Raw genomic sequence first — 13,851 nt, 5'->3', positions numbered from 1 at the left:
TAGAGATGGCAGGAAGTGTCAATGAGGCGTATGGAGATGATCCGAGATCATTCCCGCCGACGATTCATCAACGAGGTGGACTACCTGGTGTGTGTGGACGTAGACATGGTATTTAGTGACCATGTTGGGGTGGAGATTTTAAGTGATGTGGTTGGCACGATGCATCCTGGCTTCTATGGAGGACAACGTAAACAATTCACCTATGAGCGCAGACCAGAGTCAACAGCTTACATTCCTATAGATGAAGGCGACTTTTACTATGCAGGGGGATATTTTGGCGGTACGGTGGAAGAGGTCTATAAACTGACCAATTTCTGCCATAATGCTATGATGACGGACAAGGTGAACCACATTGAAGCCATCTGGCATGATGAGAGCTACTTGAACAAGTACTTTCTTTATCACAAGCCAACGAAAATTCTCTCTCCGGAATATCTGTGGGACAATGGTGCTGGGGTCCCAGCATTCCTTAAAAGAAGAAGATTTGTTGCGGTTCCCAAAAACCATACTGCAATCCGAAACAAACGGGCATTGCCGTACCATTCAAGGGATGGGTATATTCGGGCCTCCACTAATCGACCTGACATGTAGAGCAGTTATAAATTATATAACTGCTCTTAGTTATCAACACAATGGCGGCTCCAGAGGATGGGGTGCAGCACAGTCTAAAATTGAAATAGGGGAGGCACACCCACTGCCACTCCAAACACCAGAGACTCAATGGCAGTGGGTGTGGCTACTCTATTTAAATTTGCACTGTGCTACAGCCCCGCCTCTGTAGTCCCCTCTGGTTAATTGGCTATTTCTATTACTGGGAGTTAATAAGGCAGATATGGTCGAAGAATAGATTTCTGCCAGCATATCACAACCATTGAGCCACAAATACCTAACTTGTTGTTTGATAAGTAAAATGGGTACTCTTTACCTAGAAGGGCGCCCGCGATTGAAATCGCGGGCGTCGGGGGTAAAAATCGCGGGTAAATCGCGGGTACATAAAAATCTGCTACCCGCGATGACCGCGATTTTCCCATAGGGAACAATGTTAAAAAGTCTGATTGAGCGCGATTCTGATGTAAAATGCCTCAATGCCCGCGATTTGGCCATAGGAATCAATGTTAAATGGGCCACAGAGCCCAAATAGCCACAATTAACCCTTAAATGTTCCCCCAAATTTTTAACGCCACCCCACGATCCACGGCAACCCGAAGCGTGGCGAGCGCAGCGAGCCCGCGAGGGGCGGCGGTACGCGTCCTCCGACCTTTTCATGCCCTACTATCCACTAGGGCGTGGAGTGAGAATAGAATAGTGTGGCGAGCGTAGCGAGCCACCGAGCCCGAAGCGTGGCGAGCGCAGCGGATACCTTCACAGGTAGACGCGTCCCCTCGCGGGCTTCACAGGTCTCCGCGTCGCCACGGACACCTGTGAAGCCCGCGAGGGGACGCGTATAACTGTGAAGGTATCCGCGTCCCCTCGCGGGGCTCGCTGCGCTCGCCACGCTTCGGGCTCAGTGGCTCGCTGCGCTCGCCACACTATTCTATTCTCACTCCACGCCCTAGTGGATAGTAGGGCATGAAAAGGTCGGAGGACGCGTACCGCTGCGCTCGCCACGCTTCGGGTTGGCGTGGATCGTGGGGTGGCGTTAAAAATTTGGGGGGACATTTAAGGGTTAATTGTGCTTATTTGGGCTCTGTGGCCCATTTAACATTGATTCCTATGGCCAAATCGGGTCCATTGAGGCATTTAACACTAAAATCGTGTCCATCGGGCCTTTTAACATTGATTCCTATGGCAAATCGGGAGCATCGCGTCGCGGGCATCGCGGGTACATTTATGGCCGGCCGCGACGCGACCGACACGATTTCCATGTTTAACATGGGTTTCAATGGGAAATCGCGGGCATCGCGTCGGTCGCGTCGCGGCCAGACATAAATGTACCCGCGATCACCACGACGGGCGCCCATCTAAGTAAAGAGCACCGTAAAATGACTGAAATAAGGTATTGGGGCAGCCATTTTGATTCAGTACAGTACTCTGTAGATATCTATTAGTAGCAATGGCCTATTATACCTTTGTTTTACTATGGTCCAACACAAACTAATACCTTCATTATACAAAAAATGCAGGAGATGGCATGGAAGGAGCCATAATTACTTACAGCCAATAAAATCCACCTAAGAGGGGCAACGAAAACCTACAGCCAATCAAATCCGGGAAGATGTTAAATGTAGTAGAGATGTTTAAGATGTTCAATTTACAGCAACACAGTGTGGTTAATAAGTTCTGGTTCCAGTCAAACTGGTTTAAGACCAAGTTCGATTATATTCCTAAACCGTGGACTATCTGCTGCATTAATGCTATCTTCAGCAACAAAACTTCACAGCTGGTTGTACTTGCTTAGAGCCAGTGTCCCTATAACATATGCTCCTTGATATCTTTTATTTCTGAACAGCGATGTAATAAGACTGGTCCTTAGAGGCAGGCCACATCCTTCTGATGACCCCCGAGTGACGAAAACATAGGTCTGTGCCATGAAGCCACGCCCTCTACTCTGCATGCCAGATCCATTTTGCATGACTTTGACGGGTTGGCATCATAAGAAGCCACACCGGGTGTCACCAGAGGTAGGGATGCCACTGTATTGGGGTGCTGGTCACCTCATTGTAGTGTTTATTCAAGGTAGATGTTAAATATTTTCTCTGTTCTGTACAAACCTTAATATTCCATACTATTTATTTCCTGGTTTCTTGTTCCTGTTCTTTCCTGGTTTTCTTAAAAAAAATAAAACATTATTTAATAAATACAGTTTACAGGTTTGTTCACTGCCGAGACAGTAGCCGGGCCGCGATGCTACAGTGAGACCGGGGCAATTGCCTCCTCGGTATATTCAGACCTGCTTGTTGAGCAGTGAATTTGACCCAGTCTCCGATGGTCAGGGTGGGATGGTCGCATATGCGCATGCACAAACCCCCGCATGGTACGTACGTACGTTTTTCACTCACCGGGGTGATTGCAAAAATATTGACAAATGGGGCGGTCACTGGGGTGCGGCCAGCTTTGCATGGGTGTGACTGTGAGGTGAGCAGACTGACAGTAAGACTGTAATTATGATATTTTATTATTTGTAGTGATGAATGTACACTTTAGTCAGTCTGTACCCTCTCGTACTCTATAGATATGTCTATTCCCCATATATGTGTGTGTATTTCCAGATCATATAGTATTAGGCTGTAGAACTCCACAGTAATTAATGTACATTTTAGCCCTCTTGTTCTCTGCAGATGTTTCTATTCCCCATATCTGTGTGTACCATAGTAGTAGACTGTATATTGCCCAATATGATCAGACAGGAAATGTCCACAGGGGGTGATCCAATTCCCCTGCTATTTACAGGAAGGTTATGTCCACAGGGGGTAATCAGGACATAACCAAATTACCTTAATTGTATTTACACTCCTTTGTGCCTTTCTGGACTCTAGTAGACTCTTTGGAGCCTGACCCAGCAGGGGGGGGGGGGGGGGGGGGCAGCAGCAGTAGCTGGGAGGGGGATATACCTGACTCTTGAATCCACCAATTGAGACCCACTGCAAGCCCACTTTTGGTTTGTGCACCATGGGAATTTAGAAGGTTTTAAAATGACTTGTACACATGCCAGCTTTTTCATGTTAGTCGCAATCCTGGCTCAGGGGTCATACCCTCCACTGGATCTTGTGGAACACATCGTTTGCCCAGGAAGGGGGCATCCTACTAAGCTCTGTTGTGGAGCGTCTGTGCTGTGTGGATTTACACCGGTTTCGGCTATCACTGCTGTGTGGAATAAGTGATAGTTTTGTGATTTGGAACTGCTGCTACAAGGACTGCCATTTTGGACTGCTACCCGATAACGTTTATACGCTACATTTGCCTCTTGTTCCTGTGTTTGTCTACGTGTGTGTGCTGTGATAAAAATGAACCATATTTTGGTTTCATCTGCTCGGTGTCTGAGTGATTGAAGAACTCGTATCCTCACAGTGACCATAAAAATGGACGGACCCCTGAGAACGCAGGTGTGCCCCTGCCTGCTTGGGGCAGGCGGATGAGTTAGAAAACTGGGGGGGATCGTCACAAGCTAAATCGGTGATAAGGTATGAATAATAATTACATTGAATGTTTGTTGATTGTACCAACATGCGACCAATAATGACAGGTGTTGTCAGTGGTGCTGGGTTGGTGGTGCTCCCAAAAAAGTTCAGCGTTGAGCACCACCAGGTCATCACTCTCAACCCCCATCTGATATCATCATATGATGGAGGATAGTAGAAGGACTTGGTGACTGCAACAATCTCAGTATCTTTTTCTTCTCCTACTCGTCACTCTCTCATCCACTATCAGACCGGACCCTTCCTGCAATACTTGATGTAACAGGCTGCGGTATCTCTCTGTTTCTGGAAAGCAGAAGTGATCTTTGGTCCAACATGTCATCCCTATGTTGTTCCGCCTGATAGAGTATACGACCATACATTACTGAGCCGCCTGATCTTGTCTGATCTCAGCAGCTAAACAGTTACTGGCCGGATCAGTACCTATTGGGGGACTGATAGGGAATATCTGGTGTCGTATCGATTACAGGTGACCGCACAGCATCAGGTACCTCAGGAAAGACCTTTGTTCTGTTCTCACTCCCACCCTATCCTCCCATTCTTTTAGCTGGCATCTGTAACTGCCACCAATACCATTTGGCAACAGATCATACCATATTCTATCCGTATAATCCTCAGACGTCCAAAAAGCAGGGGGTGGTCCCCCAGGTGAAAGAAAAAATCTTCGCCAATCAAAAGTGATCACGATTTACTATTACAGTAATTAATTCTATCAATATCTACTGTGTATTATCTGTTTTCTAGTATTGACACATGCTAATTTGTCTTTAATTCTCATATTCTTGACGCCGCCTACTGACGCGCACATTTATTTTAAGAGAACCTTAATAAAAGTTATATATTAATTCTATCATCTTTACACATCATATCTTTTTTGTCTAATTGTAGTAAGTGTGCCCCAAAAACCTGTTGTGTTCTTCCTTTGTCCTTCCTTTTGGACACCCATTTTCATAATTCTTTCAGGCAGGCGGATGAGGTCACATGACATCAGCCCCCACCCCCAATTCGCACAAGAACGGCCAGGATAAAAGGAAGCCCAGGATTACTTTGTTATCTGCGAAATAGGAGGAGAAATCACTTGAGGGTGAGTAACGATTACTCCTCTGTTAGAGCGGATGTGTAAGGATTCGGTTCGGGGGGGTTGTTCAGTGGGGCGGTGTTTGCCTGCTCGCCAGATAGCAAAATATACGCAGACTAGCGAATAGGTCTGAATCAGGCCTATTGTCCAGACAGCACTCAGGCAATCTTTGGCCCCAGTGATCTGTACCAACCCTACCCCACCATCTGCACCCCTGAGGATGACCGACATCGAGTGGTCTGTCATTGTGACATAGGCGACTTCCCATAGACCTTATAGGTCTATGAGCTATCTGCCTGGCCTGTCAGGAGGCACACGCACCTCTGAGCCACCTGCCCAGTGTTTTGGCCTTGTCCCCCTCCTGTCTCCCACAGAAGTAACCTTTGCTTGGTCACAGAGCAGAGTAACCAACACGACATTTACGTTGAATCATCAGCGCCATTTCCCAGCGCTTTACTAAATATAGTAGCTCTTACTAACTGCTTTGGGGCTCATCTACATTTTGTATATAAGTAATTTTGGTACTTGTTTCCTAGCACGGCCACACCGATTAAGATCGGGGTGGTCGTGCTGAAAAAAATCGGTCGATCGCATCGCATGCGATTTGGTCGCATGCGATGCGACCGACCGATTTTTGACCCGATTTTTTTCATTGAATCCAATGTAAATTGGGTCCCTGGGACCCAATTTTACATTGTATTCAATGAAAAAAATTCCCAACCCCCCTCAAATTGAAGCGCGTAAACAGCAGCCCACGATAGACGCATACCCGAAGCGTGGCGAGCGCAGCGAGCCCGCGAGGGGCGGCGGTACGTGTCCTCCGACCTTTTCATGCCCTACTATCCACTAGGGCGTGGAGTGAGAATAGAATAGTGTGGCGAGCGCAGCGAGCCACCGAGCCCGAAGCGTGGCGAGCGGACGCGGATACCTTCACAGGTAAACGCGTCCCTTCGCGGGCTTCACAGGTGTCCGCGTCGCCACGGACACCTGTGAAGCCCGCAAGGGGACGCGTATAACTGTGAAGGTATCCGCGTCCCCTCGCGGGGCTCGCTGCGCTCGCCACGCTTCGGGCTCGGGGGCTCGCTGCGCTCGCCACACTATTCTATTCTCACTCCACGCCCTAGTGGATAGTAGGGCATGAAAAGGTCGGAGGACGCGTACCGCCGCCCCTCGCGGGCTCGCTGCGCTCGCCACGCTTCGGGTTGGCGTCTATCGTGGGGCGACGACGGGGACATCTATAATGTGAAATGGGTCATATGGACCCATTTCACATTTTTTGACATTTTTACACCATTTCAATGTTAAAAATTTTTTTAACATTGAATCCTATGCAAAAATCGGGGGCATCGCGTCGGGACCAATGTTAATGGTCCCGACCGACGCGATGCCCCCGATATTTTACCTTTCCCGACAAGATTTCAATGTTAAAATATTTTTTAACATTGAAGTCTATGGAAATATCGGGGGCATCGCGTCGGTCGCGTCGGGACCAATGTTAATGGTCCCGACCGACGCGATGCCCCCGATATTTTATCCTAGCCGGCAAAATGGACCTGATTTCAAAAGAAATCGGGTCCATCGTGGGTAATCGTGTCCCTTAAGTAAGGGACACGATTACTCACGATTGTGGCCGTGCTAGGAAACAAGTACCGTAATTTTAAAAGATTCCTCTCAGATGTAGCAGTACACACCCACGCTTCTAGGTGCCACATTCACAATCTCTCCATATATGGACATGCTCTTTGGGAGGAGCATGACACGCCCTCTCAGTAAGGCGCAATGCAAAAATCTACTACTAACTATAATCTCCTTGAAACTAGTTTTCAAAAGTAGGCAAGTATGATCTGTGTTCAGTCTCAGTGGGGGGAGGCGGGATATTATATGACATGTGGAGGTTTGTGATGTCACGGCAGCTTAAAGGTCTGGGGGCCACCAGGCTGCCAAGTGTATTGAAACCAATGGCTTCAATACAGGTGTAGTGATGTATTAATCCCGCCTATTTTGGGGTTGGCCCCGCCTACAAGTCAATTGGTGCCATCCACCTGACATTTATCTTTATATCCTTAAAAAGGTTGACCATGTCTAGGTGACAGTCACTAGGTCGCCACCTAAAATGGACAGCATACCTAGTTGGCTGTGACAGGAAGTTGACACAAGCAAATGGTCGTGCCTATGTTTTTTGTGCCTATGTTGACATCGACACCCTATAAGTGTACCATGTCACCTTGCATGGCTCGCTGCGCTCTAAAGCCCCGCACACATGGGGCGACCCAGCCTATGATCTAAGTGCCGGCCTAAGCACGATCGCTCAGCACACATCACAGTGCACCTGTGATGCACACCGCGATGTGCGCTGAGCGATATGTGCAGCGCGGGGCTGTGCACATGGTGCGATTAGAGCACCATTTCTAAGCTAGTCTAGGTAGAATCCTTAGAAATGGCGTGAAAACCTCCCCATGTGTTAAGCCCCCTTGGTTCGTGAAGGAAGAATAAGTCTGTTAAAAAAAATCATGAAAAACTCGTCAACCTTTTCCTGTGTCGACCACTTTCATGAGGAACGTTTGCTTGTGTTGAAAAAGAAGAAATGACTAGTGCTAAAAGTAATTTTTTTTAAACCGTGGATCAATGGAATAAAACAATTACAAATTTAGTGTATAAAATACACACACAAAACAATAATTCTTAAATAAAAATGAACACAATGAGGCACCTACACTAGCTGTACTCAGGTATAAATATGAGTCCCACTTGTCCCTATAATGCTCAGTCCTCCTTGTAGGAAGTTGATTAATAGACTACCCCCATAATTGCAAATCCGCTTAATAAGTAGTATGCGTCACCACTGAAGTCTCTGACGAGGTGAATGGTGGAAGTTCACTGCTGGAGGATGTTACGCTCTGTGCCGGTAAGGGGCGACCTCACTAAAAGGCGGGTTCCTTTATTCCAGTGTAGGTGGGTAGAGTATGCACAGAAGTAGCAATTGACGAGTGGAGAGAAGGGGGGGGGGGGGGATTCCAAGTTCAAAGGTAAAGAAGTATTTGAGCTGGTCCAAGACTGGAGGCATTCTGTCAATGACAACCTAGTGTGTCAACCTAATTTCTGTCGACCGATAGTAGCCGACTGTTGACCTAGACACTGTCGACCAGATACCGTGGGAAATCGTGAGCACAGCTAGCCATGCGAGGGGACACTGTGCACATACACAGGGGCCCTTTTTCTGGTTCACTTGCAAAGGCAATTTCATCTCAAATGGACAAAACCATGTGTGACTGGACGCCTGCCCTTAAGCTCTGGCTACGCACTTCGGGTACACAGATGGCTGTTCCTGGTCTCACTGAATTATTGCAGTAATTCTGTTAGTCACAAGATGAAAACAGTCATTTTATTTGCTCAGTTATAAGCCCTTAAAAGGACCCTCTCCTAGATCTCTCTAGGAGGCACAGCATACAAATGTTAGAGCGTACAGATACAGGCAGAAGTACAACTTTACAGGCAAACCTTGTGGGTTTTAATCCAAAATTCCCAGAACATACCAGGCATAGGGGGTAATTCCACCCTGTTCTCCCCCACCTCAGCATTGAGCAGGAGGTGTACATGCCTGGGACATTTACATTCATATATCAATTGGAACATTTTCCTGTCCTAAATAGATCCAGATTACATATCAATGGGTTCAAACCAATTTCCTAATATTTACCAAATGAACAGGAAAGCATGGATTCCTTGACACATCACATATACAAGTGATGTACTACTAATACCTTTACACAGGAACTACAGACACAAAGCCTGCTACCTGCTATGCACTGTCATTCTCCAGACATTCTGTTAGCAAAAGGACAATTTAGCTCATTTCCTCGTCACAGCAACTGTTAGATTCCTTCCTCCAGAAATTAACAAAGTGCATTTTAAGTTAGAATGCTCAATACAATATAAAAAATATATGGTGCAGTCCCAGCTCAGTACTGAACATACATTTCATAAATACATATAACTTTGTGCTTTGTGCCTTGTGCCCAGCAGCAGGCTTCAACTCACAGCAGCGCTGCAGCAGGGGACCTGTCCCAGCTCAGTGCTGCTCATACAGTTTAAAACATTTTAAACATGTCAAGTGCCCTTTTCCAAAATGGCTTAACCCCTTCAGTGCCGTGGCAGCCAATACACATGTGCCGGGCTCTCCGGCCACACTGCTCCCCCCCCATTCTAGCGGGCAACCAGAGCACCATGTCCCAACGATTTGGCTCCTGGACCCGCATTGTCTTGGGTCAAAAGGTAGGCTACCTGGGGGGTTTGGCTCCAGCATAGACAGTTCCTCCATATTGCAGTGGGCCATTTCTGGTTGGTACTGAAAGTCCACACAGTCACCATAATGTCCAAGTCCAAGGCTCCACCAAAACAGTCTGTCTGTTTACCCCAAGGTAGGTTGCAAACCTTCATCAGGTGGGTGTTCCTTCACCACTGTGGGATACCAGTTGCACCCTCTGTGCCAAAGCTGGTCCACTGCACACACAGTTGCCACCCAGTGTGTCCAAATTGTGGCATACCCCACCTACCACCATAGCAGTATCCTGCTCACACAAGTCACAGGGTTCTCCTACCCATATGGCTCCTCCTGGCTCCGTACTGCTGCCAGTCCATGCAGTGACGCAATAGTCCGTACCACAATGTCCTGGTAACATATATGCATCATCAGCACTGTAGCTGGTACCAGAGCCTCGTTCAGTGACTGGAATGCCAACTCTCAAGCAGGTGTACAGTCCACTGTCTTGGGAAGACCCTTCTTAGTCACTACTGTAAGGGGCGTCACTACTGAACTAGAGTCAGGGACAACCGGTCCGTAGGGCCTTACAGGTTTTAAGGTCAGTACCTGTATGGGAGTTGTGGGTTGGGGACAGCCTCTGGTCGCCTCTACCTTCAGTGGTCTGGGCCTACCCCTGTCTCCTCCCACACTATTCCCAGACACTGCACCTCTGTCACTTCTCCCGGGCACCCGTCTGCACTAACTGTCAGACCTGCCCTCCTGTCCTCCTCAAATGACCTATGTCTCCGAGAACTTACCCTATCTGGTGTATCCCCTTCTACCTTCCCAACTACCCTGGGCCTGAACCTTTCTGCCAGGGCACACTCCCTGCCCCCACCCCATCATGGCCACTGCGAGCTTGGCACCCGATGCCTGCCAGGGATGAGATCAAGAGTTGAGCCTCCCTAACCCCCTGCCAGTGGCCCCCACTTTCTCCTAAAGGGGGACACTCTACAGGGGGATCTAGATTGGGATTTCTAGGGTCATTCTGGTTGAGGTCAGTCATGTAAAGGTCAGTGTGGTCACTCATACTCACCGCTGGAGTTGGCAAACCATAAGGAAAAGGAGCATCGCTGGGTACCCCCACAGGATTCAACGAGCTGGCACACACATCCTCTGCATTGCTAGGGGATGTAGGCAAAAGGCATTTTGGGTAGATGCGCTGCTCTAGCGGCAGTGGTATTTTCCTCTGGGCCGATTGATGCTGTGGTTGGCTGTGCTTTCAGTTGAATGGCCACTGTGGTCTGTTCCTCTGGGCTGAGCTGTGCTGGGGTCGAGGGTAAGGATTGTATTCTGGTAGCTTGACTCCAGGCGATGGAGTTAGCAAATGTGGTAACGATTCCACCACCAAGATCATTCCCCAGGACTACATCTGTTGGGAGGCCATCCATGACTGCAACGTCTCGCAACTCTTGTCCAGCTCCCCAATTCAGGTAGACCCTTGCCATTGGGACCTCTCGCTCCATTCCATCTGCCATTGTAACTTTGGCAGTGTGACCCTGCAATACTGCAGCAGGATCAATAAGTCTGGGGCTTATGACAGTGATTGAGGCCCAAAAGTCTCTCAGGCCTTCTCCCTGCAGGGGCCCCACTTGGACCGGCTGAAGGTGCCGCCACATATTTTGTAGGGGCCGCCTGGCTATGCATGTGACTCTCTCCGCAGAGTCCGCCTGCTTCCTACCACACTCCATCGGACTGACTGGAGGGGGTACAGTCTCTGTGGGCTCATCTCCACGGGTTATACAAGCAAGCCGGGCTCCAGCACTCGGATTTGTAGCGTGAGTCTGGGGTGTCGGCAGTGTGTGACAGTTCCTCCTCAGATGTCAGATTTTCCCACAGCTGTAGCACTTCGTGACCAGCCGGGGCTCCGATGATCATAGGCGAATCTAGAAATATGGTAATGGATGGTCCCAGATCCAAATACTGAAGCAGGTTGGACCTTTGCGATGTGAAAAGGGGCGTGGTATTACACATTAGACCACACATCGTAATGCCTATTACACATTTTAGCAAACTCTGTAATACCAATTACAAATAAAGCCACACGCCGTATTGCCAATTACACATAAGACCACATGCCGTAATAACAATTACACATTGTGCCACACATCATGATGCCCATTACATACTGTATAACAAACCGTAATGCCCATTACATATTTGACACGTAAGTGCCGCTTACCTATATGTTCATTGCTAGGGGGTTCTTGCTTGATGCCAAGGGCTTCATGCTCGATGCCAGGTGCTTCATGATTGATGCCAAGGGGGCTTCATGCTCGATGCCAAGGGGGAGTTATTAAATGCTCATTGCAAAGGGGAGTGGGGATTGCTCATTGCTAAGGGGGAATTTATTTATCGCCAGGGCACGCTCCCATCACTGGCAATATGGTCGCCAGCGACCATATTCCCAGCGATTTCAGCCCCTATCGCCCCCGTGTGTACACAGCTTCAGAAATCTATTTCCGGGATCTGCAGTCAAGCAAGTTGTCCTCCCACCAGAAATTTATGAATAATAAGCCCACTCCACTATACACCCCTCCTCTGCATATTAAACATCCTCTACCACCCTGGAAGTTATGTATCAGGGCCCCTTCATTCAGCCCAATGCCCTCTTCTCCAACCCCATCTCACACCATCTGTGCATTAAAGGGGTAATTAGTGGAAATTACTGATCCAGGCCCTACATGCTGAGCGGTTGATATAATACCCCCTGCCACCCGCGGGACATCAATGCTTCCCCCACCCCTACCGCTGGAGGATCGTTAGGGGCCCCAATACATTGCTATGCCCAGGGGTCTACACTGCTGTTGATGCCCCTTTATGTATGCATATATATGTATATGTGTGTGTGTGTGTGTGTGTGTGTGTATACTTGTATAGATATAATTTATATATTTATTTATTATTATTTATATACATTTGGTCTATCTATAATACTTTAACTGACCCGGCATATTCTGCATCACCTAAGGCTGGTTTCACACACTCCGGCTCCTGCCGTACGGTGAAATCCCGCACGGCCAGGGAGCCGTGCCGCACACATTAGTTGTGAATGGACACTATTGTGTCCATTCACACGGGACGGCCACGACCCGGCCGCACGGTTGCAGCCGGATCCCGCCACTGGAAGGGATGGCTGCCGGGCTGTGGCCATCCCTTCCATGATAAACTACTGTGTGCGGCACGGCTCCCTGGCCGTGCGGGATTTCACCGTCCGGCAGGAGCCGGAGTGTGTGAAACCGGCCTTAGTGTCCATCTCCGTGCTTTGCTCCGCCCCTCTAGAAACCCCCTTCTGAAAAATCCTGCATTTGCCCCTGCCTTCAACTTAGAGTAGCACCCCGCCCACCTGATCTGAATATTATTTCACCAGCTTGGTCCCTGGTAGCCACAGACTGCAAACTGAGGGCACAATGAAGGTAAGACCTAAAAATTGACACTTATTGCTAGTCTTTGGGGTTGCTTTCGGGGTGGCACACCCTAACATTTATTTAGCACTATTTATTTTTCACTAATATTATACTTTCTGGTGGGCTGGTTGGTGGGTAAATATTTCTTGGCCAATTAATATACCAAGAACCTCTATTATTGATTGATTAATAATATGGAGTGTGCATCTGCACAATGTGTTTTTCTTTGCAGAACTACAAGTCTCAGCATGATAGCACGTGATGTATATAGGGGGTGCATTCTAAGATCCCCCCCCCCCCAGGGGCGGGGATACAGTCATTATGTCTACAACAACTAGGTCGACAAGCATTGGGTCAACACCACTAGGTCGACATGCAGCAAGGTCGACATGGGTCTAGGTCAACATGACATTAGGTCGACACAAGCATTAGGTCGACATGGGCTAGGTCGACAGTCAAAAGGTCGACATGGGGTTTTTCACTGTTTATTGAGCCGACAGGCGGTATTTCATGCCCTACCATCCACTAGGGTGGGAGAATAAAATAGTGTGCCGAGCATAGCGAGTGATGCGAGGGGATGCAATGCACTTCAAACTGTGTCCATGCCGACTGTGTCTACATTCAGGTAAAAAAACTGTGAAAACCCCTATGTCAACCTTTTGACTGTCGACCTAGCCCATGTCGACCTAATGCTTGTGTCGACCTTGACCCATGTCAACATAGTGGTGTCAACCCAATGCTTGTCGACCTAGTTGTTGTAGACCAAATGATCCACACCCGAGGGGCGATTGCTGGCCAAGAACACATGGGGGACAATGAGCTGAAGAGGGGAGTCCCCCTGGTGGTACAGTCCTTTGGAGTGGGCTGATACTTGGGCATTTGTGGACACAAAGGAACATCTGTGAATAAAACCTGGCACGGATTATTTTC

At 48.3% G+C, this 13,851-nt stretch overlaps 1 protein-coding gene across 1 annotated transcript in view; it reads left to right on the top strand.

Annotated features, from left to right (window-relative positions):
- Nucleotides 1-1,063, top strand: part of LOC146036829 (histo-blood group ABO system transferase-like) — a 41,253-nt gene extending 40,190 nt beyond the window's left edge. Inside the window, exon 8 of the mRNA XM_083160698.1 lies at nt 4-1,063. Coding sequence (XP_083016824.1) covers nt 4-591 — 588 coding nt within the window. The 3' untranslated portion in view covers nt 592-1,063. The remainder of the gene's footprint in view (nt 1-3) is intronic.
- The last annotated feature ends 12,788 nt before the right edge of the window (nt 1,064-13,851 follow it).

The sequence above is a fragment of the Crinia signifera genome, chromosome 9 (genome assembly GCF_055691185.1).
Source record: "Crinia signifera chromosome 9, ASM5569118v1, whole genome shotgun sequence".
Taxonomy (NCBI): domain Eukaryota; kingdom Metazoa; phylum Chordata; class Amphibia; order Anura; family Myobatrachidae; genus Crinia; species Crinia signifera.
The sequence above is the reverse complement of the archived record's forward strand: the minus strand, read 5'-3'. Positions and strand labels throughout refer to the sequence as shown.